Genomic DNA, 24170 nt, shown 5'->3' with positions numbered 1-24170 from the left:
CCACCTACATCTACTCAAGATAAGCTGCTCAGTCTCCTATCAAAGTACATTCAATGTACTAGAGGGTGCTAATAGTATTCTTCCTAGGCTACATGTTATCCCTTAGGAACTGCCCCTCAAGAAAGGTGACTCAATGGCATAAAGAAAATGGCCCTATTTTCAAGATCAACATGGGAAACCAACTTTGGATCATGATCAGTGATCCTCTTTTGGCCCATGAGTTCTTTGTCAAAGCAGGCAGCAGTACCTCATCCAGGTCTTATCACCGATTCAATGTGGATATCTATGGTAGACATGGCAGGTAAGGCTATATGCAGAGGGAGAACCTAAAGCGATTGGATGTGACCCTGCTGTACTTAGAGGCCTCTCCTTTGCTCAATATACGCCAAAATGGAAAACGGTGAGAAAGATAGGTAAATGATCTGATTGCTAACAAAGGATGCAAAACGTCTTACTCTCTTCATTCAAGCTGTTTCCTTGTTCGCACCGGAATCTTTACGGAATTATATCAACATTTTGGAAGCTGAATCCAACAACTTGATGGATCGGCTACGGGATATGTCAGGAGATGGAAAAGCCTTTGATTGCTACCAACATCTTTCTCTGGAGTCACTCAATTTTGTACTGCGAGTGACAGCTGCCACCAGACTTGAAAGTGTAGAAGACCCCACCTTCCAGTCCATCAGCAACTTGAGTCATTATACCTTGATTTATTCTGGCGTCTCTGGCGATCTGGTCTCGTATACCCCTAGTTTGGCATGGATTGACCGATTGAAGGGTACGAGGGAAAAGATGCAGGCGTTTATCAATAATCAACGCGATCCGATCATTTTAAAGCTCATAGAAGAAGCCATGAAAAAGGAGGATGACTCACTCATAAAGGAGTTGTATGAGATGAAAGAGAAGGGTGCTCTAGATGAGGATGATATATATGTTTTTATGAGTAAGTGTGTCCATAGTTTCTATCACACGCTCAAAGCCTAACCTTTTCTAATAAAAATAAAAAATAAAATGAAAAGCTGACATGGTAATAGCCGGATCAGATCCTATCACTATCGCTTTGTATTGGACCCTGGCTATTCTCTCTCAACAGCCTAAAGTACAAGAGAAGCTGATCAAAGAACTGGACGCGTGGAAAGCCAAGAATTCAGCGGATGCCGTACCTCATTTTTATCAAGACATTGACCAATTCCCTTACATGCTCTGTGTACAAAAAGAAGTTCAACGCTTTCGTCCGGGCACGATCTTTGGCCTTCCACACATGACCACAGACGATGTCACTGCTCAAGGCTACTTTGTTCCTAAGGGCTCGATGCTCTTTAGCAGTATGTGGGCCATGCACCAGAACAAGGCTTTCTATGGAGATCCTGATCGCTTCAGGCCCGAGCGATACATGGACGGTCTAAAGAAAATAAGCGCCGCGGCCAATGCAAGAATCGAAGAAAGAGATCATTTTGGGTTTGGATGGGGAAGAAGGATATGTCCTGGTATTCATCTGGTAAGTACCCTAAAACGAAAAGACAGACTTAATCACGTCAACTGATCCCTGTTTATCATCCACTAGTCTGAAGTCCAGTTCTTTAATTTCTATGTTCGTTTCTTTTCCAAATTTACCGTTGTACCCGACCTTGATTCAGAAGGTAACCTTATGCCTGTTGATTTGAATCATATTGTTGAAGAAGGTATTGTTTCTAAGCCAATGCCGTACAAGATACGTATCTTACCTCGTACTTGATGATACACACCACTATACACTGTTTAGCTCATATAAAGAGAAGCAGATAATAAATGATGCTCACAATAAACATTAATTAAAGCCACAACCATAAAAGCATACAATACAAAAATCTTTAATAAGCTTCTTGATTGTTGGAAAAGTTCAACATCTTTCCCTATTCGTACGGTTAACATATGCGCTATTTCCTTGATCTGGCCATAGAAAAGGATTGTAGGCTTGTGATAAAAGAAGAGGTGATTTGCAGTTGTAAAGCTCTTTGAAGAGAATAAAAGAAATAACCTTCATGTTTTCTTTATGATATTTATTTGACCCTAATTTATAAACAGGTTAGTAATATGCCTTCATAAACCATGCGAGGGTCATATTTCATTTAAAGCGCTCTTAAATGCAATGCGTTTTTGTATTTTAATTACTCGCCCTTCTTTCACTGGATAAGCAACTAGAATTGACTCGGTTGATTAGAATGGGTAAAGAGCTCTGCAAAAGCAAGGACTGAAGAAAAGCTCTTAATGTTTATTAAATCATGAATAGGAATTGATTCAAAGGACGAAGACGGTAATAGAAGAAACACTTTAAAGGTGAAAGAAAAAAAAAAAACTTACTTTTCTTGACAATTTCTTCCAACCTCTGTTTGGCCAATCGGTCATTTGAGCAATTTCTTCTTCTGTTCGGGTTCGACAAAAGGAATTTTGATGGAGAGGTTACGAGTTGTGTTTATATGATGATCAACAGCTAATTTTTCCAGACTAAATTTTTCAAAATTTTAGTTCAACTCTCCATTATTTCATCGACAATCGCCTGACGGCCCTCATATATTAAGCCCAAGACATGCAGTCCATACTCATCCAAGAACGAAACGTTATTTTCGCTTTTTCTTATTGTACTCTTGGCAGAGATCTTGCCAGTTTCTAATTTTAGTCATCAGATTACAGCGAAATTAAATAGGATACCAATGTTTGAAATTGATACTTTTCATTTATGAATAACTAATATTTTACTTTTTTTTTTAAAAAAAAAAAAGATTATTAAAGGTATTATATAAAGTAGACTTTTCTTCTTTGGAAAACCGACAAGGGAATCTAGTATTTACATGAATATACAGAAAACAATAACAGGTCGGATTTAATCCATGTCAAGATCTTCATCTTCATCCATCGGTTCTTCTATTATATATCCAGATTCACTTTCATGATTACGCGCAATCACAATCGTACTGCCATCAGCTGAAAGGCCAACATTAGCCGCTTCACCATTTCGAACACCACCATCAATGATCAAATTTGCCAGTTGGTTCAATATCTTTTGCTGTATCAAGCGATTCAATGGACGAGCACCATAGACAGGCTCATAGCCGTGTGATCCGAGCCATTCTTTTGCTTGCTCAGAGACATGTAAGGTGATGCGACGATCAGCCAGTCGTTCTTCGATTTCCTTTAGACGGACGTCAACAATGTTTGTAATGTTGGTTTGCGTGAGTCGGTTGAAGATGACAAGCTCATCAATACGATTGGTAAATTCAGGACTAAAGTGCTTGCGAACAACTTCCATGATCTTTTCTTTCAAAATGTTCATATCCTCACCTACATGTTGATCGGCCAAGTAACCAGCGCCCAAGTTGGATGTCATGACAATGATTGCATTACGAAAGTCGATTCTGCGACCCTTGGAATCATGAATAAAACCCTCGTCGAGTACCTGGAGGAGAACGTTGGCTACGTCTCGGTGGGCCTTTTCCAATTCATCTAAAAGAACGACAGAGTAAGGCTTGCGGCGGATGGATTCAAACAGGCCACCTTCTTCGTGACCAACATAGCCGGGAGGAGCACCGATCAATTTAGCCACGCTATGCTGTTCCATCAACTCACTCATGTCAATACGGATCAAGGCGCGTTCATCATTAAATAAAAATTCAGCTAATGTCTTGCAAAGAAGAGTTTTGCCAACACCAGTAGGGCCCAAGAACATGAAAGAAGCCAGTGGTTTATGAGGATCCTGCAGACCCGCCTTTGACAAACGAATGGCATCACATACAGCCTTAATAGCAGCATCTTGACCGACAACATGTTGAGCAATTTCATTTTCCATTGTTAGCAGTTTTTCGCGTTCACTCTTTGCTAGGTTTTGCACAGGAATACCAGTCCAACGAGAAACGACCTCCATAATTTGCTCCGGGCGTACGACTTCTGATATGATGGCATCCGTTGGTTGGTCGTTTGCTAAATCTTCGTTCAACTTGCGTTGCTTTTCAGCTTGAAGTTCAGCAATACGTTGTTCAACATCAGGTATAGCATAATATTCGATATCAGCAGCGGTATCTAAATCATAGTTGTTTTTAGCCATAATGGCCTTTGATTTGAGGTCATCCAGTTTTTGCTTTAATTCACGAATTTCATCTAATCGACCTTTGGTTAATTCATATTTTAGTTTCAACGGCTTCAACTCCTCGTTCACTCTTGCCATTTCTTCTTTGACAGCTTGCAGACGTTCATTTGATTCCTTGTTACTTTTTTCTTTGCTTAAAGCCTTAGCTTCGATTTCAAGCTGGAAGCGTCTACGCTCAAGAACATCAATCCCCTCTGGCTTAGAATCGAGCTGAACGCGCGTGTTTGCAGCAGCTTCATCGATCAGATCAATGGCTTTATCAGGTAAGAATCGGGTGGTGATGTAACGATCTGAAAGCTGTGCGGCAGATACCAAGGCAGAGTCGGTGATCTTCACTCCATGGTAGTTTTCGTAACGTTCCTTGAGACCACGAAGGATTGAGATTGTGGCAGGTACAGATGGTTCGCCCACATCCACCTTTTGGAAACGACGTTCAAAAGCAGGATCCTTTTCAATTTCACGGTATTCAGTCAAGGTAGTCGCGCCAATACAACGCAGTTCACCACGAGCTAGCATTGGTTTCAGCAGATTGGCAGCGTCCATAGAACCTTCACCTTTACCAGCTCCCAAGACCGTATGGATTTCATCAATAAACAAGATGATACCTTCTTCAGACTCTTTCACTTCCTTCAAAACTGCCTTTAGACGTTCTTCAAACTCACCGCGGTATTTCGCACCAGCAATCAGGGCACCCATGTCAAGCGAAAACAGTTTGCATTGCAAAGACTGAGGCACATCACGTTCAATGATCCGACGAGCCAGACCTTCAACAATCGCTGTTTTGCCCACACCAGGTTCACCGATCAGTACAGGGTTGTTCTTTGTTCTCCTGGCCAACACGCGAATCACCCGACGGATCTCGTCATCACGGCCAATGACGGGATCCAGTTTACCATTTTGGGCCATCTGTGTAAGGTCAATGGCGTACTTTGACAGAACTTCATAGACTTCTTCGGCATTCTTGGAATCCACTCGACGATTGCCACGAACTTGAGAGACAGCGGCCTCGAGTGCCTTCTTGGTAATACCAGCGTCTTTCATGGGTCTAAAGGAACTTTCTTCATCTGCCAGCGCCAAAATGAGGTGATCGACCGAGATAAACGAGTCTTTTTGATCCTTCATGTATTTTTCTGCATTACGTAATAGTTTGCTTGTTTGTGGGCTGATCGTGATATCGACTGGCGCTGGGTCCTGAGAAGGCAAGTGAACTATCAACTTTTTGTATCCGCGTTCGACCATTGTGGATTCTACACCAGTCTTTTCGACTATGGATTTGAATAAGGAGGCCCCTTCTGTTTCATCAAATAATGCACACGCGATATGGGCAGGCATGATTTGAGAATTACCAAATTCTCGGGCTAAGCTTTGTGCTTTTCCAATTGCTTTTTCGACTTTGTCTGTAAAATTCATTCCACTCATATCAAACACAAAACTGTAGAAAAGAAAAAGAAAAAGAAAAAAGTATGACAAAATGACACTTGTTTTTTTTTGACAAGATTCGCTCATTTAAAATAAATCTTCATTCAGATTGCGAAATTTTTACGCTTGTATTTATTATCAGTTTGCTAAGGCAATCTTTTCTTTTTTCTTTTCTTTCTTTGCGCTTTCCTTTATTAAGACTGGTTCTTCTTTGGTATATTTACTGAATATTAAATTTCATGAATAATCTATACACATCTTTCTCTTTCATGTTCTTTTTCTTACCTTTTGACTGATATTGACTCTTGTTTTTTATTAAAGTCATTTTGAATTACATGTTGTCTCTTTTCCTTGTCTTTATTCAGCAAAGACAATCGATCTCTTACTTGATTTTCCAGTAATAATCTCGCACCTAAATTGCTCTTGCCAGCCGCTTGTGCTTTTGAAGACAACCAAACAATTGTTCCTCCAACAGCTAATGCAGCACCGCCAGTCGCAACGGATGCACTACCCCAAGCCAGCGCGCCTAGTGTGGACAATCCCCCTAATGCTCCAAATCCCCTAATAATTTGTTTATAAGCTTCTTGTTCATTTTTCATTCTCTAATATTTACCATCCAGCGGCCTCAAGCCTTTTGTGGGACCGAGGATCCAATCTACAAACATGTATTAATGACGTGTGAAAACTAAAATTGATGTTACCTTTCTATAAAGCTGACTAGTTCTTTAAGATAAGATAAATCGGATATAACTTGACTAGGTACTTTATCTCCTAACTTTTCGTGTTCTTTTATCCAAACATCAGTACTCTGAATAATAGAATGTACTTGATCGAGCAAGATTTCCAATTGATTATGAAATGATATATCACTAAAAGTAACTCCGGCTTGATATGTAGAATAAAGTGTAAAAGAAAGAAGGCCAGCAGCAGCAGCCGACTTTACCAACGTGCTGTTGTCGTCCTTTTTTGCCACTTGTGTTTCGCCTTTATCCTTGTCCTCATCTTTGGCCTTTTGCTTCTTTTTCTTTTCTCTTTCTTCTTCACTATCATGTTCATCTTTTTGTGGCCTTGAGGTATATCTCCAATCTCTTTCTCGCTTTTTTTCAGCTGTTTGTTTCAAATATTCATTTCCACACCGAATCACAAACTCTGTCATTGACTTTGTGACGTCTGAAGTCAGCAAAGAGCCCAAATAACTACTTGATTTTGTAAGCTTTTTTGTCCATGAATCTTCAAAAGTAGACTTGATAGGCTTTTGATCCTATATATCGTATTTAGTATGCGTATGCCCGTTGCTACCAATGTTATTTTACTTTTTCCTGTTTTGGTAGTTCTTGTAAAATATGCGGAGCGAACTCGACTAAGGTTTGGAGTGGCGTAGTAAAATGACCTGTTGTTTGGTCATAGAGTTCACTTGGGAAAAAATAGTCTTGAAAAAAGAGCTGATAGAGAGTTATTATAATTTTTATAAAAATAGGAGTATAGTTACCGAAGCCATGATAATAAAAAGTAAAAGAAGTGTTAAAATAAGCCAATGAGTTTTAAATAAACGTGGACGAATTTCATGCAGTATACTCCATGTGGCTTATCAACTGTTGGATAAACCTTTCATCTAATTATGGAAATCATCTCTTTTTTGGTTTTCCTACACAAAACTTTTTTCTAGATCTAAAACTTCAAATCATAGATCATGGGTAAAGGAAGAGAGAAGAAGCACTCAAAAGGTAAACAAAGAAGCTATGGCTAAAATATAAACAATTGACCAAGAAAAATCAAGGACGTCTGGATAAATATTATCATTTGGCAAAGGAACAAGGTTATCGTGCCCGTTCTGCTTTCAAGTTGATTCAACTAAATAAAAAATACAACTTTTTGGAAAAGTCAAGGGCATTGATTGATTTGTGTGCTGCCCCTGGTGGTTGGTAAATACATCTTGTACCTTAAAAAACAAACTTATTGAATTATTCTGTCCAGGCTTCAAGTTGCAACAAAATATATGCCACAGAATAGTTTAGTGATAGGTATGAACACTCTTTTCTCATCCGTCTCATCAAACTCACCTATTTTATAAAAAGGTGTGGATCTTTGTCCGATCAAACCCATTCCAGGCGTGATTACTTTTACGGATGATATCACTACTGAGAGATGCAGACAAAATTTAAGACAAGAAATGAAGACTTGGAAAGCCGATGTGTAAAATATCTACAGAAATTTCTTGTATAAAAATCTAACTGGATCGCACAGAGTTCTTCATGACGGTGCGCCCAACGTAGGTCGAGCATGGGCACATGATGCCTTTTCACAGTCTGAACTTGTGCTTGTCTCTCTCAAGCTCGCCACGGAATTCCTGAGCAAGGGCGGCACATTTGTCACCAAAGTGTTTCGATCCAAAGATTACAACAAACTCATCTGGGTCTTTCAACAGCTCTTTCGTAAAGTCGAAGCCACCAAACCACCTTCCTCTCGTAACGTCTCTGCCGAAATTTTCGTGGTCTGTCGTGATTTCATTGCACCCAAAAAGATTGATCCTCGCATGCTGGATCCCAAGGCGGTCTTTTCAGATGTCGGTGCAGAAGAACCCAAAAAGTTGGCTGATGTCTTTCGACCCGAGAAAAAAAAGAGACACAGAGATGGTTATGAAGATGGCGATTATACCCTCCATAAGACGTTAGATGTCATGGAATTCATTCGTGCTGATGATCCTATTGTTACCTTGGGTTCATACAATCAGTTCACATTCTCATCGGATGAATCAAGGGAGCTCTTGAAACGAGATATCACAACAGAGGATATAAAGATCAATTGTGAAGATTTGAAGGTGCTCGGTCGAGGCGAATTCAAGGCCTTGTTGAAATGGAGAACGACGATTCGTGATGAATTCAAGATGGATAAAAAGAAGGAAGAAAAGATGACGGTAATAGAAGAGGAACCGATGGATGAAGACGAAATGCTTGAAGCCGAACTGTCTAATCTCACAAAAGAGGAGGCAGCTAAGCGAAAGAGAGAAAAGAGAAAGGCAAATGAGAAGAAGATGAAGTTAATTCAACGTATGCAGCTGAACATGATTGTCCCTACCGATATCGCTTTAGATGATAATGGACTTGGCGAGGATGAGATCTTTAACATTAAAAAGATCAAGAAGGATGCATCACTCGAAAAGCTTCAGAAAGGTGACATGTCCATGGCGGACGATCTCGAAGAGGACGACGGTCCAGATGATATTAAGGTCGATAAGAACATGAAGGGCCGTATTGCTGAAATGGACATGGATGAAGATCTTGACTCGGAGGATGAATATGAACGTGATCTGGAAAACCAAATGGACGAAGATTACAATAGATATAAACAACGCAGGGCAGAAAGAGATGCTAAATTCAGAGCCAAACAGGCTAGAGAAGAACAAGATGAATGGTCAGGATTTGATGACAAGAAGACACAAAACAAGAACAGAGACAAAAAATTCGATTCTGATTCTGATTCTGATTCGGAAGAAGAGGATAAGGATGAAAGCGATAATGATGTGTCTTCCTCTGAAGATGAGGAAATGACACCCATCAAATCGAAAACTACAAATTCTCTTATGAACGATCTTGGTCAAAAAGCTGCCTTATCCAAAAAGACAGCCAGCGGTCTTTCGACTGCGGCTGCCATGTTCTTTGACCAGGACATCTTTCAAGATGTAGCAGCCGATGAGCTTATGGAAAAAGAGGGGTCAAGTGATGCCGAAGAATTTATTCGAGAGCTGTCCAGAAAGAGAAAGAGAAATCAAGAAGAGGACGGTAGCTCAGGACAAGAGGAAGAGGACAGTGATTTTGAAATCCAGCCTACGGAAGATAAACTTCCATCTGACGATGAAATGTGGGATGGAGGTGAGGATGATAACTCCAAGGCGATGAAGAAGGCACTCGGTAGGAACAAAAGGAGAAAATCAAATGTGCCTATCTTAACTTTTTGACATAGAAAAAGGATTGACTACACCTGAATCGATCACTTTGGCTCGACAATTAGCCAACAAAGAAAAGACACTGGAAGACCTTGTCGACATGGGCTTTTCCAAAGAAGCATTTAGAGACAAAGACGGCCTTCCTGAATGGTTTCTGGATGAAGAAAGCAGGCATAACAAACCCAACTTGCCTGTGACAAAGGAAGCCATGAATCAGCTTCGAGAAAAGCTTCGAGCGCTGAATGCACGACCCATCAAAAAGGTAGCTGAGGCCAAGGCGAGAAAGAAGTTCAAGGCTGCTCAAAAGCTTGCCAAGGCACAAAAGAAGGCAACGGATATTGCTGATAATCCTGATATGAGCGAGAAGGAAAAGGCAAAGACGATCGGTAAATTGATCGCAAGAGCATCCAAGACAAAACCAAAGAAGGATGTCAAGGTTGTTGTGGCCAAAGGCGCTAATCGTGGCATCAAGGGCCGTCCGAAGGGTGTCAAGGGTCGTTATAAGATGGTGGATGGCGTGATGAAGAAAGAGAGACGTGCAGAGAAGCGAAGAGAAAAGAAGGCAAAGAAACAAAGTGGTAATGGCCGTCGTTAATTTATGTGTTGTTTATGATAGTAAAAACAAAAAAATTTATTTATTAAGACTTCTTAGTCTACTTGACTGTTTAATTGTTTCTCTGCTTCTTGCTTTTCAAACGCCATCGCTCTACGATCAATCTTTTCAAATTGCCATTTCCAGCTAGCGTTGTACAAGAATGGACGCATATCGAACCGGTTGTCATCCGGGCTGTAAGCTTCTGCGTGATAGGACGGTGTGAGAGTAGTGAGTTTGTGTCTATTGATTGAGTAGTAAAAGAAGAAGCGCTTTACTTTGGTCGCTACATCTGTTGGCTTGACTTCATCGCCCCACTCGTGGACCAATTTCGTAAACATACTGTACGGTCCACATCGATCCACCTTGCGAAGACGGCCATACTTTGAAAGCTCGTCATACGTCATGCCCATATCGGCCTCATCAGACTGTACATAGTTTTCAGTGATCGGCTCAAGTTCCGCAGTGGGAACAGCATGCAAGAACTCTCGCAAAATAGGCATATCAAAGCTTTTCTCGGCCCATGCGATAAATCGTTTCAGGTCTGATTTAGAGATGGCACCGATTGGATTGATATCAGCACTGCTACAGTCATACTTTGTAAGATACCCTCTTAAACTTTCATCTACATTGGCGCTTCCTAATACCAACAGACCACCCTTCAAAGAACGGCACCAAGGCAAGAGTTGTGCAAAGAGGTAAGCAAGTAGCATACGAAGACGAGCCTGAATGTTCTGAAGAGCCAAATTTTCAGTGTCTGATCCACCATGCACTTTATAATTCGGCTTCTTTCCTGTGATGAACGTAAAGAGCTTGTGAATGGATTGAACGACGTCGTCCATGTCCAGGTCTGTGTGATAGCTACCGATGACCTCGGCCAAATCTTTTGCACGCTTACGGGTTTCCTTGCTAGAGTGCTCCGTACCCATATAGCACGTATAAAAGATGTGGTTGGCAAATTCACGAGGATCGGTAGGGATATAGTCTTCGCCCTTGCCAGCCAAACGACGTGCATCTTCTAGAACCTGCTGATTTCCTTTGCCAGCTTCGCTTACCACCAGTCGGCACATGGACGTGACAATGACGGCCGTTGCACAGCTATCGATACCACCACTCAAAGGCAAAAAGTATCCAGCAGTTTTAGAACGACGCAAATAATCCCACAGCCAGCAAGCAGGACCGAGGGAAATCTCTTCCTCGGGCGTATGATAAAACGGTTCAACAATTCTTGTAGGACGAACATGAATGTTTGATTTAATGCGATCATGGGTAAGTGACATGTTGACCTCTTGGCGTACATAAGCAGGCGCCAATGAAGCTTGCATACCACGGCTTGCCATACGAGCACGGTAAGAACGTACGTCCTCAAGGTCCACTGTGGCTGTAACGACTTCGACATCGCGAAGAGAAAATTGAGATCCCTGAGCGATGATTTCTCCATTCATAGCAATCAAAGCACCGCCATCATAATATAAACGATCACCATCACATCCTTGCTGGTTGGCATAGAGATAGATACCACCCACTCTTTGTGTAGCAGCCCTGATCAGATTAATGCGAGTGTCAAGTTTACGCAGTTCATGATGACTTCCACTACTGTTTGAAAAGATTTCGACACCATCCAAACCCATAGCGATATGAGGACTAGCAGGTGTAAATAATTCTTCACAGGTTTCACATCCAATACATGTATCAAATGTGCTAATCACTGAATCTCCAAAGGGAACCAAGAGCTATATCACAGAATGAGTCATAAAATATCTCACTTTTGTTCGTGTTACCTGATTTGTTATCTGTTGGATCATGCGTGGTAAATAGTATTGTTCAAGTTTCTTGGGTGGCCAAGGGGCAAAGTAACGCATCTCACGATAGTTTCCATCATTTGCCAGGTACATCTTTGGGCGAATCAACACGATCTTTCCATCAGCAATTATAACACGACAATTGTATTTGACAGATTTATGCATGACTGGCCTATTCCATATAAAGTAAATTAAAAACGTTTCTATGTCATCTTGACATTTCCTTGCAAAAAAAAAAAAAAAAAAAAAAAAAAATACTTTACATGCCAATGTCTAATATCATATCATTAGAAGCATCACTTTTGAGAATTTCAGCAATCACTTCCCAAGAATGTAAATAGGTATCGCCTAATATCAAATGAGCACTTTATACTTGTAATGATAGACTTGTTTACCTTCAAAAAAATGGTCATAACATCCATAACCACTGATAAAAAGGTGTTTGTGTAAGACTATCACGGATAAACTGTCTTTTAGCACTTACCTGACTTCAAGCTCTGGACCAACACGTATCTTGGCACCTCTTTCTTTTGCAATATAGATACTTTCCAAGATTCGTTTGAGATTACCTTCAAAGTCAAGAGCCCACTGGTTGAGTGAGCAGGTAGCTAGTGTAATTCTTCGAAACTAGTTAGCTGAAAGCAAGTCCTTGGTTGTCTATAGCTTACAAGTGTCCCATGTTTAAAAGACAATAGGAGTTTAATAAAAAAAAGCGTTTCAAAGCTGTAAGATTTTTTTTTCTTTTCCATAAATTAAATTTCAAGCACCGCTTTCTGCTGTTATGTGTTTCAATGGCTAGAATACATATGCTACTGCGGATGTTAAATGAAGCTGTTCAAGTCTTCACTTTGTATTGGTGCAGAGCATGCTTAGCTGATCTCTACACTAATTTTGTAGTGCAGTTCTGCCAAGTCTGATGTGGATTGCCTTTTACTCTTGCAGTTGATTTTTAGTCAACATAATTCAAATACTCCTTTGAAATAGTCTTTTGAGTCTGAACCCTTGTCTGACCTTATTCTCAGTTATACTATTGCTTGTTGGAATAGCCAGCTTTCTAACGATTTATGCCTTGATCAAATGGGGCTATACAAGCCTATCTTTCTTGTTTCAAGTGTAAGTAAATCCCTTTGGTTGTATTAGAAAAGCCTATTTCTCTAACAGTCTCAATAACAGGCAGTAACTGATTTGGCTGATAATGATAGCCTGGGGACATAGTAAACTTATAGCAATATTACCTTTCGATGATCAAACATGCTTTCTTTCTTTTGAAAAGTATAAACATAATCCTGAGATTTTGAATGATATAAAACTTGAACAGAATATATGATCATGTCATTTCATCCAACTCGGCTCCTAATAGACAAAATTAAATAAACATTTTCCAGAGATCCATAATTTAAAGTCGTTCACAGATATGAGTCACTGTATTACCCTTTGTTTTCAAATTCCTGTAAGTGATCTGACTGTTAAACAGCTATTCTATACACAAATAATGATTCATCACTGCCATTTTTCATTGAAAGCTGCCTTCATTAGATCAGGTTACGCTTACACTCTTGTTCAGCTTATGAATACAAGTAGTTTAAAAAAAAAGACTAGTTTGCCCTACTTTGCCTTATTACATTGATAAATCTAGATTTGGTTGAGCGAAAACAGATTGACGCGTCCCTTTCTCCCTTTCAAAAACACTGCCAATGGTATCTGCTGCCTTTCACGATTTTTTTTTCTTTTGCTTTGAATAGCCAATTGAGACAGATAAGCAAAGGCTGCTGATCCTAGTTTTAGAGCATAAAAAAGGGGGGGGGGCTTTCAATCGAGCTCAGGGCTTTTAGCATCTTGTGGTTATTCTACACTTTAGGAGAAAAAAAAGAAATGAAGCAGCTTGACATCTTTCCATCACAACCAGACTGCATATTTTCTTACACACATTGGATATGTGAAAAGTATGTTTAATAGATCATCTGAAGAAAGTGTTTGTCTGAATGCAGCACATGGTTCCTAATTGCCTTGAATGCATGATTCATACAGTAAAAGAAACACAGAGAACATGAGGCACGTATAGAACATTTCTCTTTTTGAACAGCTTTTAAGATTTTACATGCAGTGCGACAGATGGTTCCAATTGGCTTTTTCTATTTTTTCTCACGGCACAAACATTAATTTTTTTTTTTTATTTTATTTTTCCTATTCTTCTTTCTGTCTTTATGTTTCGATTAATTAAACATCACCAGTTCAATTCCATTCGGACCATTACCTCAAAAGCGATAGAAAGACCACACGCTCATGCTTTTTATGATGATAAAATAACAACAGTAAATTAGACACACACACACATTCTTTCTTGTTAATCTTTTTCCTTGACAGTTTGCCAGTAAACCCGTCAAACCAGTCACTCTGAAGCAACTCGTCCGCTTTGGCCAACCCCCCCTTTCGACTCAAAGCTTACGGGCCTGTACAGACTATGCACGCACGGAGTTACCCGTGCGTCTCGCGAGACGTGTGAGAGCCTTTCAGAGTTTACCGTTCATCGTAGGCACGAATCCATATATAAAGGATATCTACAGTCTTTATTATGATTCTTTTGAAACACTGGTTCAATATGCTTCACCCACAAGCAGTGATGATGTGGCTTTTATAGAGACACTCAAAGATTTTGTTGAAAGACACAGTGATAACATTCCTACGTTAGCCAGAGGTAGACAAAAAAAGTAAAAGATCAGGAGGAAGCTGACGGGCGATGGGTCTAGGTTTTTTGGAATGTAAACAGTACATGAACAGCCAAGACATGGCGAGGTTTCTGGATGACATGATCCAAGCGCGTATCGGCATTCGACTGATTGCCGAACAGGCCATCGCGCTGATGCATCAAAAGGACCTTCAGACAGACGGACTGATCGGCATCATCGATACCCAGCTGAGCCCAGCCGAGACGATTGGGCACTGTGCCGAGTTTGTATCCGAGCTGTGTGAATTCAATTATGGTCAGAGCCCAGAGATCATGATCGATGGTCATATCGATACCCAATTTACCTATGTTCCCGTCCATCTCGAATACATCCTCACCGAACTCTTGAAGAATGCCTATCGGGCGACGGTCGAGCATCATCAAAAGATGAAGAGAAACACAGAACTACCTCCGATCCAGGTGACCCTCAGTCAAGGTCAGGAGGATATCTCGATTCGTATTCGAGATCAGGGCAATGGGATCAGTCAAGAGGACCTTGACAAGGTCTTTGAGTACTCTTATACGACGGTCTCTAAAGCAAGAGAAGATGCAGAGAGCGATGCGTCCAATATATTTAGGAATATCACAGAAATGGCCATGCAAAGTGGTGTGGGCGGGCCACTGGCTGGATTAGGGTAAAAATAACATCTGTCTTGGTTCTTTGTCGACTGAGCTTTCTTTTGAAATAGGTTTGGTTTACCATTAGCCAGAATGTATGCCCGTTATTTTGGTGGATCGCTGACATTAGTATCTATGTGGGGATATGGTTGTGATGTGTTTTTGAAATTAAGACATATTAATGAATCATTAGCGGAAGGATTAGAAATTTAAATAAACAAGACTATTCAGTTTAATAATTCATATAAAAAAAAACATGTCAACGTCTTTTTCTAAGTTCTGAGAACAATCGGACCCGAAGTATAGACTTCCCAATCCGATGCATCATCAGGATCACCAAACAACTTGAGAGCAGAGAGACGAAATTGATAGACACCAGCAGGAGCAGGGATCCCCAGTGTTTCCTTGTAGGAGGTAGGCACATAGGTGCCAGTCCAACGAATGGTACTGTAATAGTTTGCTTCGTCCAGGAAATGACGAGACAAGTAATCCAAGCCGGTCTTGTAAAAGCCCAGGAGCTTGCCCGTGTTGACATGGATCAGCTCAGCCTTGAGGTAACGGGTCGGTGTCAAGAGTCTGTAGACGGTATAGGGTGTATTGCGAGCCCTGGTGCGATCATAAATGTAGGTATCTTCTATACCATAAGATCTGTTGCCATCGGAAACGTAAGGATAACCATTATCAAATATCGGCAGATCCTTTTGCTTGCCTTTGACTCCAATGTAGGGGATGCGCACCTCCTTTCCAGCCTGCAGAGGATTCAGGATGATGTAACCGCCGTAGTAGATGTGTTCATCCGAATCCACGTTGGGAGGAACGACGGTGACTTTGATCTCTGCAGACTCACCTGGCGCCAACGTGAAGCCCTTTTTGGACATGAGCAGGTTGGCATTGGCCTTCACGTTGGCCGCAGGTTGGATGGGAGTATAGCCAGATACCTTGAGATTGTAAGGAGCGACACCGGTAGAGGACAATTGGGTAAGACGGTATTGGACCGTGACATTGCCGTTGTTGGTCACAGTGAAGGATTGCTTTCGGTTTTTGTGGCTGGAAGTGTCGTTGAAGCTGATCTGACTGGGGGAGACGTGAATGCATTGGGTGATGGTATCATAGACTTGAACAAGACCCGCCCCTGCACGGATCGGACTATCGATCACCTGAGACTTGTTGATACGACGAGGCGAAGCATAGTTTTGAAATTGCTCCTGAACAAACTGTACCTCTTTTTCTTTTTTGCCGTGTGCGTGAATGTAAAGCGCGATGGATCCAGCCACGTAAGGAGAGGCCATGGAGGTACCACTCATCAGGCCCCAGCCGCCAAGGTAACGAGGCAAGGTAGAAAAGACGTGACCGCCTACACCAGCAATGTTCGGCTTGAAAATCAGTTCGGCACTGGGGCCCATGCTAGAGAAACTCGAGACAGCACCGCCATCGGACACAGGGACCACGGTGTAACCCGCATCAAAGTTGATGTTCACCGTCTCCTTTCCGGCTGCGGCAATCAAGGCGAGACCGTCTGCCAAGGTGATCCGGACGGAAGCAATCGTGGTATTGGGAGTCGAGGCACCCGAAAGGGACTCGTCTGTGTCGTCGTAAATAATCACCGAGAGAGCACCAGCAGCAGCAGCGTTGTTTACTTTTTCTGTAAAGGTACAATTACCACGTTTGACCAAAGCCACCTTACCCTTCACGCTCTCAGACACATCGGATAATTGACAGGCATCGTCCGTTGGATTGTCCACCTTGGCCGCCAGGGCCAGCTCCCCACTGACGAGCTTGGCCAGAGGATCAAAACCGCTGCTAAGACTGTACACGATAGGCAGATTAAACCCAGAGGCGAGCAGGGTCGTCGTGTTGTAAAAGTCATTCTCGACTGAGGCGACCGAGAAAGCAAGACGAGCAGAACTAGGGCTACTCAAGGTATAAGCGCCATCCTCACCCGAATTCCCTGCAGAGATCACGACATGCACACCCTTGGACACGATCTGATTGACCACTTTGATCTCTGGATCGGAAGCATCCGACCACGGGTTCGTGGAGCCCAAACTCAAGTTGATCACATCCGCACCCGCATCATAGGCCATCAAGAGAGCATTGACAATCACATCATCGCCCGTCGTGCCTTCGCAACCAAAGACGCGGTACATGGCCAGATTCGCTTCAGGAGCCACACCCGTGAAATTCTAGAAAGACAGTCAGTCCCAAAGCCATAAACACCTCTTTACTTACGATCGACGCATCTTCACCCGCGATAATGCCCGACACGTGTGTGCCGTGGCCACTTGCACCCGAAGCAACCCCACAGGCATCCAGTGGATCAGGATCAGGCACAGGCGTGTTATCGCCATTGTATTGATCGCCTACCAAGTCATAGCCTGTCACCACCTTGTATCCTTTACCAAACCCACCTCCCAAAGCGGGAAGCATGTAGTCAACACCTAAAGACATCAGAACCACTTTTCCTATCCCTCATGATGCCTACCTGTATCAAGTACACCGACCAAGATGCCCTTTCCTTTGTTCTTTAGCTCGGAATGCACCAGGTCCACCTGAGTCATATGGTGAGGCAAGATCAAATTGGCCTCTATGCCTGTTCTTTCGACGGTGGCTTCCGGTCGAGGGATCCTTCTCACGGGCGACACAGACTGGACGTCTCCGCGATTAAGGATACTTTCGAGTGTGTTCTTGTGAGCTTCGTCATCCTCTGTGTTGATGTTGATAGAAAGGCCGTGAAAGAAGTCATGATTGTACTGATGATTCACCTTGAGATACGTATCATCTTGTCGAAAGGATTGAGTGAAGAAGGTGAGGTCGTTTTGATTAAATTCGATCATGTATCGACCAGGAATTACATCGGATGTCTTTTGTTTTAGCTTTGGATGCTGTATATCGAGAGATTCAACTGTCCAGATGAATAGGTAGGACAATAAAAGAAGAGATAGTCTTTTCATATCCAGAAGGGCTCCCGTTGAACAAAAGAAAGAAAGAAAAAAAGAGACAAGACTTTCAGTGGTTTTGATAAAGAAAATAAGGATTGGGACCAGTCTTTTATATGATTTTTTTTTTTTTTTTTTTACTAGTCATTGTTTATTCTCTAAACAAAATCTGTAGGGATGTGTCATACACAAACTATCATTCTTCTTTTGTTTACCAGTCCATGTTATTCATCAGCCAGTGTCACTCATGGCCTTATCACTGCCTGAAAGACAACAACATGACTCGTGACCCTAAAGTCTTAAATTGTAGGCTCTCCCTTCTATCGTGAATTGAATGGAAAATTATACACGGGAAATATTGTTATTACGGCCACACTAAATTATTCATAAACCTTCTTGGATAAACTACAAAAGGGTGATTGCCTGTCTCAATCCAGTGGTGACTTTTTCTTTTGACCATCCACAGTCTACAAGCACAATGGACAAACTCATAAATAGATTTCTCTTCAGACAATCACAGACGGGATAAAAAGTTCATTAATAGTTGTTGAATGCAGTTTGTTTTTTAATCCAAAAGGGTACTGTTAAAAAACGGTTCGAATGATCACCGCTGTCTTGCCTGCTAGATTATTTGTGATGATGTAAAAAGTGTCTCTTGTAGCTTTTGATAACCTCATAAAGATTTCATAGTAAACTAGACTACAAAGACAGAATGAAATTCCAGTCTTCTTTTTATGCTGTTCTTTTGATTCGTTAAAAGTAATACAAGATAAGAAGAAAACAGGTATTTTATACTGATAACACTTGACTCGTTTGCTTTGTAAACAATGGAATCAGAATCGAGTCAAATGGATGAAGCATAAAATAAAATGATCCACTGCATTATCTTGATACAAGGATATAGACAGAAATAAGCGTGTTGAACAAAGTTGGATGGGGTTATTGTATTAAGCAAGACAATAAACGTTTTTCTTTACATTTAAATAGGTCAAACTACATCGACAGATCCCTTTTTTTATGAACAAAAAAAGAGAGAGAGAGAAAAATGGACCAATGCTTTACATGTTACACTTCCCAAGTTAAAAAAGGTCACTTGGCAAAATATCAAACTCATTGTGTCATACCATGTTGTACCATAGTCATCACGCCTATTCACACAAAGATTCTAATAAACGTGGGGGGTTACCAAGGATATGAAAAGTATTCCTATTGGCTATTTTTAATTTTTTTTTTTTTTGTTTTTTTGGTGAGAAAGACATTGGCCCTAATTACATTATAGTCATTCATTCTCTACATTCAAGTAAATCCAGGCTTGACCATCATCATTTACCAATGGACTACATCACAACTTGCTTATGCGTCACTAAGAAATATCACTAGACACAGTGTCTAAAAGGGCATTCATATGAAATACAGTTTATTGATGGGATAAAGGATCAAGAGAAAAAGAAAAAGGGTTTAGAGAAGCAGAGTGACCTGGTGTATGAGGTGAGTTGGGAGAATAAAGTGAACTGGTGGCATCCAATTCATCATCAGAAACCAAGATGCTTGGACTTGGACTGGGCGGTAAAGGAAAGCGCATGGCCGGCCTTGACTGGGATGAACTGAACGAGATGTCTTCTGTCTGAACCGTCAGTGGCGACCTCTGGAGGATGTCGTTTAAAAGAGAATGCTGTGGATCATGCGAAGTCACAAAGATCGAAGGCGGTTGCTTTCGGTAACTGGTTTCAAATGAATCTAGCTTGAATTCTTGACCTAAGAAGAGGATGAGATCAATTTAATCTGACGGTCATTGACTACCTCCATGTTGCTGTATATAATTGGATAATGTCTTGATTATTTCTGCTTGCTGTTCTTGCGTTTGCTTCATGGCTTGCATTTCATTCATGACGTGTGAAAAGTTTTCTTGCAAGTTTTTTACTTGCTGAATCAAATCTGACTGGGATGCCTGCATCAAGGCCATGTCATTTTGAATTGGGTTGTTTTCACGTTTGGACACATCCGTGCCTTCCATTGCTTTCCGTTTGATGTCATCCAGTAGCTCGACTCTGTTCCTCATAAACCTCGCATGTGAAAACTCCCAGATTTGATTCTCTGCCAACGTACGATGACCCCTGGGTGATTTATTCACTTTGTGAAAACCGTACCTAAACCAAAGGTGAGAAAATTTGTCGGAGATTTAAATCCGAAAATAAATCAAGTTACATATTCAGTTGTCGTACAAAACTTGAAAAATTATTGTGTTTAAAATGCTTGGGTAAGACATCTCTGGAAAACTCCAGGATGTTACAGACAATAAAAGAAGAACCAGAATAGGACCAGGAGATCAAATGCTGAAAGTAGGGATCAATCACCATGCTGTTGTGAATGTGAATAGCTGAGTCAGAATAAATTCTAGAAAACTTACTTGTATAGCTTGTGAACAAATGTGTTGGTATGAGCTGGCTTTTCGGATGTAATTGGTGGTGGAGGTGGCGGAAGTGAATGATGTGATGTATACAATTGGGGAGAAGATAACGTATGTGGACTTTGAAGAAAGGATGAATTTGTATCAAGATAATCTGTGCAAGCTGTTCTGCGACGCATGGTATATAAGATTTATAAATAAAGGAAAGAAAAAGATTGTACTCCGTTTAAGCGGAAACTAATCCCATTTTTTTATATGTGCTGATTTTTTTTTTCTGTCCCAGGGCGGATGACTTTACCTAATAAGGTCAATCGTGTCAACTCCACAAGATTGCTTAAACGGACTAAATGAACAAGACACACTTTCAACTCTCTGAGATTTTTTCTTGACTATTCCTCTTTCAAAAGTATCAACAAAAACCAAAGGTGAATAAGCCTTTATCACTCTCTTTTCACACATCCCCTCTTTTTTTTTTCTTCGAGTACCATTCATTAATCCAATTTATTTTAACCAATAGATTGATTTGTTTTAAACTTGATTATCATACATTATTTCCTTTTGCACAAAAGAAAGCATCTTCTATGGCTTTCTCAGTCAAATAGCATGGAACAGATATTCATTTTTTCATTCAACGTTTAAACAAGTGAAATCGTGGCACCAACGCATTCAGTTAGAATAAACTATTTGATTGTTGTTAACCAAAAGCATCCTTTAAAGGACAAACCGCACTTGCATATACATACGACTGCATCCTATAATAAAATGGCAATAGTACCAGTTGTAATATTGGCTGATATAATAGTGAATCGAGTAGGATTGAGCAATAGAAAGTGACGTATTGTTTTCTTTTCAGTATGGAATAATGTCAACCTTATTTGACCTCATGGGAGGATGACGGGTTCTTTAAGTTTTGCCCACGTGTGCGCAGACTATTTGGATTCTGTGACAGAAACAGACGGCAATATTTGACTCGTATTTTCGATTGTTTTTTTTTATTATTATTAAACTCTCTTGCAAATGAAGGTCTACTCATACGGATTTCTGTTGTAAAAAAAAAATACAAGATTTTTGAAGTTTACAACTTTTTTACTGCAACTGTTCTACCATACAAATAACAGTCTTCATGAGACATGCAATATTCAAGTTCATTCAAGAAATCCAAAAGACTGTGTTCTTTATCTAATCCTATGATGGGCCCTAAAGAGGAAAAAGCGCCCTTGGCTAGCTCGAGCATGACCCAGATGAATGTTTTTGAAGTATCTGCGCTAGAATCTATCAAAAAACGAATGTCAATTAGTGTGAGCCTTTTATCTACATATACTTGCTCAATTGACAGTGGACTTGTTCAACCTGTAGAATGTTTGTTTTATCCATCGTTGAAACCAAGTCTTCCAATTCCCAAGCAATACGTGGATTCTGTCCTCTTGAGACAGAGAGAGTGGTCACTGTTTTTTTTTAATTACATGGATTCATTTTATAAAGACAGTAAATAGAAAAAAAAAACTTGCCTGCGTTTGCAAACTTGTAGTAAACAGAAGTATCATTGGGTATCTATCAATCCTAATTAAGTTCACGTTTTACAGAATGTGCCTCATGTACCTCAAGCCCACCCTCATACAACTGTATCATTCCGTCCGGCTTGACCACACGGATGACTTCTTGTATAGCCACTGGCCATTCCTCTGCACGAAGAGCATACACTAAAAGCCTCATGTGAACAAAATCAAACGTATCGTCCGCGTACGGGAGGCCCTTTACGACATTGCCATAACTAAAATGAAATTGATCGCATCTTAGGAGCTTGCGAGTGGCATCGACAATATCACAGCCATGATAGGTACAGTTTGGATAGTCACGGATCATGTCCTGTGTGGGATGCCGTTGTCCATGTTAACTTTGGCGTCAATTGTAGGGTAGTTTGCACTGACCTTGATCCAAATGCCTGATCCACAACCGATGTCCAGAACAGAAACACCTTTTTCAAAATCCATCGATTTCCGAACACTGCTCAATACGTTTCTGTAGACAAACAAAGGCTCGTTTAGATCAAGTGAGGTTTCAACATTAGATCCTATTACCCGCCAAATAATTCTTTGATCGCAAAATGTTGCTGGATGACCTCAGAGGTCAGTTGGCTTATACTTTGATTCATCAATCACTTACCCCCGTCAATCGTCTTTGCTCATCTTCATCCTTTGGTAGCCAGTAAGTAGAGTCTTTCTCATCATGAAATTCTCTTTTTGCACAAGTTGTAGTGTGGTTTCCATCTTGTGTGGATTGAATTACTATTGTCTCTTCTTGTGCTAAAGTCATTGGCTTGCTATCTTTATCGAATATCAGCTTCGACTTTGATTTATACCATATTCCATCCTTCTAGATTGAGGAACAAACCTTTTTTCTGCGTTAAAGCTATAAACAGTGAACAAAAAAAAAAAAAAAAAAAGTTCTCAGACTTTGAACATACTTAAAACACAGGCATTCTATGTGTGATTAAGGATTGAGATTGAAGCATTCTGTGATACACGCATTTAAGCTTCTTTCCTTTGCTTGTATACTATTGCTATTTCATGAAAGCCTTCAGAAATTTGTGCAGAAGTCAATAGTGATTTGTGCCTTTTTGTTGATAAAACAATATCTTGGTAGTGACTTGTGATTCATACGAATGAAAATGCTTTATGTACTTTAGCTAATCTATATTATAGAAGCTCTTGAAGCAATCAAGAATCTTTTTGTATCACTTCTTAATAGGAAAGCCGATTATGAACAAGGTTCATGTATACTGTACTACTACATCTGTGTATATTTTCACTATATACCAAAGATACCAAACCTTACAGACACAGATGGATGTTTCTAGCAAAGATTTCCAGTAAACTGTGGCATGTTCGTCAGCCTAGATGTTCTCTTTTATTGAAGTTGTATAGACCACTCAAGATCTCGAATCCGTTGTTATACAATACTAAAAGTTTTAGATCCTTTTGTACACAAGCCGACTGGTTTGATTCATTTCTTCACTGAATCGATGACTATCTCATCAACTTATCGAAAAGTGTCCTTTATCAACTTGCGAAAAAGTGAAAAAAGAATGAGATGGTACAACGAGCTGAGATTTCAAATGAAACCTTGATTCATCGTCTTGCTATTTATTATGAAAAGTTGAATTGAAAATCTACCAATCCTCAGGTTTGTCTTTGGTTCATCCTACTCTAACTGGGCAAAGAAAAATAAGATTTGAATAAAAATGTTGTCAAAAAGGCAATTTTTAGGTACTCTGAGGGTTTTCCTCAGATGCGCCACAAAAAGAAGAGAATGAGGCATTGAATAACTAACTTTGGATACATGACATTAGAAGATGCAGCAACTGAGAAAATGAGCATTCATTAAAAAACGCATCTATGAGATGAAGCAGAATGAGGTACAGAAAGAGTAGGTCATTATATTTCTGCTAAATTAAAAAAAAAATTCCTTCCTTATTTCTTGATAATGGGAAAAAAAAAAAAAAAAAAAAAAAAAAAAAAAAATTTCGACCTGGCAAAGTCTGTCTACATTTTTATTATCGTAATTTTCCTTTCCTACGCTTTTCTTTATGACTTTAATCTTTGCCTTCA

General features: G+C 40.4%; 10 protein-coding genes across 10 annotated transcripts; 3 read left to right on the top strand and 7 right to left on the bottom strand.

Moving 5' to 3' along the window:
- Positions 1-1024: 1024 nt before the first annotated feature.
- On the top strand, positions 1025-1735 carry RO3G_16665 (uncharacterized protein; the record flags this gene model as incomplete). Its single annotated transcript, XM_067671249.1, has 2 exons — positions 1025-1498; positions 1565-1735. The coding sequence occupies 2 exons, from the start codon at positions 1025-1027 to the stop codon at positions 1733-1735; spliced, it is 645 nt and encodes a 214-aa protein (XP_067527350.1).
- Positions 1736-2860: 1125 nt separating this feature from the next.
- Positions 2861-5452, bottom strand: RO3G_16664 (uncharacterized protein; the record flags this gene model as incomplete). The annotated part of the gene is made up of 1 exon (XM_067671248.1): positions 2861-5452. One exon carries the CDS (start codon positions 5450-5452, stop codon positions 2861-2863), a length of 2592 nt encoding a protein of 863 aa, XP_067527349.1.
- Positions 5453-5820: 368 nt separating this feature from the next.
- On the bottom strand, positions 5821-7037 carry RO3G_16663 (uncharacterized protein; the record flags this gene model as incomplete). The annotated part of the gene is made up of 5 exons (XM_067671247.1): positions 5821-6100; positions 6153-6194; positions 6241-6800; positions 6853-6981; positions 7029-7037. 5 exons carry the CDS (start codon positions 7035-7037, stop codon positions 5821-5823), a joined length of 1020 nt encoding a protein of 339 aa, XP_067527348.1.
- A 672-nt stretch (positions 7038-7709) lies between these two features.
- Positions 7710-9941, top strand: RO3G_16662 (uncharacterized protein; the record flags this gene model as incomplete). Its single annotated transcript, XM_067671246.1, has 4 exons — positions 7710-7732; positions 7784-9447; positions 9500-9868; positions 9919-9941. 4 exons carry the CDS (start codon positions 7710-7712, stop codon positions 9939-9941), a joined length of 2079 nt encoding a protein of 692 aa, XP_067527347.1.
- A 189-nt stretch (positions 9942-10130) lies between these two features.
- On the bottom strand, positions 10131-12555 carry RO3G_16661 (uncharacterized protein; the record flags this gene model as incomplete). Its single annotated transcript, XM_067671245.1, has 6 exons — positions 10131-11807; positions 11856-12048; positions 12140-12224; positions 12272-12303; positions 12361-12495; positions 12545-12555. The coding sequence occupies 6 exons, from the start codon at positions 12553-12555 to the stop codon at positions 10131-10133; spliced, it is 2133 nt and encodes a 710-aa protein (XP_067527346.1).
- A 2106-nt stretch (positions 12556-14661) lies between these two features.
- Positions 14662-15240, top strand: RO3G_16660 (uncharacterized protein; the record flags this gene model as incomplete). The annotated part of the gene is made up of 1 exon (XM_067671244.1): positions 14662-15240. One exon carries the CDS (start codon positions 14662-14664, stop codon positions 15238-15240), a length of 579 nt encoding a protein of 192 aa, XP_067527345.1.
- Positions 15241-15491: 251 nt separating this feature from the next.
- Positions 15492-18303, bottom strand: RO3G_16659 (uncharacterized protein; the record flags this gene model as incomplete). The annotated part of the gene is made up of 4 exons (XM_067671243.1): positions 15492-17402; positions 17449-17657; positions 17702-18121; positions 18297-18303. 4 exons carry the CDS (start codon positions 18301-18303, stop codon positions 15492-15494), a joined length of 2547 nt encoding a protein of 848 aa, XP_067527344.1.
- Positions 18304-19572: 1269 nt separating this feature from the next.
- Positions 19573-20169, bottom strand: RO3G_16658 (uncharacterized protein; the record flags this gene model as incomplete). The annotated part of the gene is made up of 2 exons (XM_067671242.1): positions 19573-19910; positions 19956-20169. 2 exons carry the CDS (start codon positions 20167-20169, stop codon positions 19573-19575), a joined length of 552 nt encoding a protein of 183 aa, XP_067527343.1.
- Positions 20170-20558: 389 nt separating this feature from the next.
- RO3G_16657 (uncharacterized protein) lies at positions 20559-20741 on the bottom strand (the record flags this gene model as incomplete). The annotated part of the gene is made up of 1 exon (XM_067671241.1): positions 20559-20741. The coding sequence occupies one exon, from the start codon at positions 20739-20741 to the stop codon at positions 20559-20561; it is 183 nt and encodes a 60-aa protein (XP_067527342.1).
- Positions 20742-22122: 1381 nt separating this feature from the next.
- Positions 22123-22875, bottom strand: RO3G_16656 (uncharacterized protein; the record flags this gene model as incomplete). Its single annotated transcript, XM_067671240.1, has 3 exons — positions 22123-22428; positions 22458-22598; positions 22726-22875. The coding sequence occupies 3 exons, from the start codon at positions 22873-22875 to the stop codon at positions 22123-22125; spliced, it is 597 nt and encodes a 198-aa protein (XP_067527341.1).
- Positions 22876-24170: the final 1295 nt, after the last annotated feature.

The sequence above is a fragment of the Rhizopus delemar genome, genomic scaffold (genome assembly GCF_000149305.1).
Source record: "Rhizopus delemar RA 99-880 supercont3.21 genomic scaffold, whole genome shotgun sequence".
In the NCBI taxonomy this organism is placed as follows: domain Eukaryota; kingdom Fungi; phylum Mucoromycota; class Mucoromycetes; order Mucorales; family Rhizopodaceae; genus Rhizopus; species Rhizopus delemar.
This window is presented reverse-complemented; position numbering and strand designations above follow the sequence as displayed.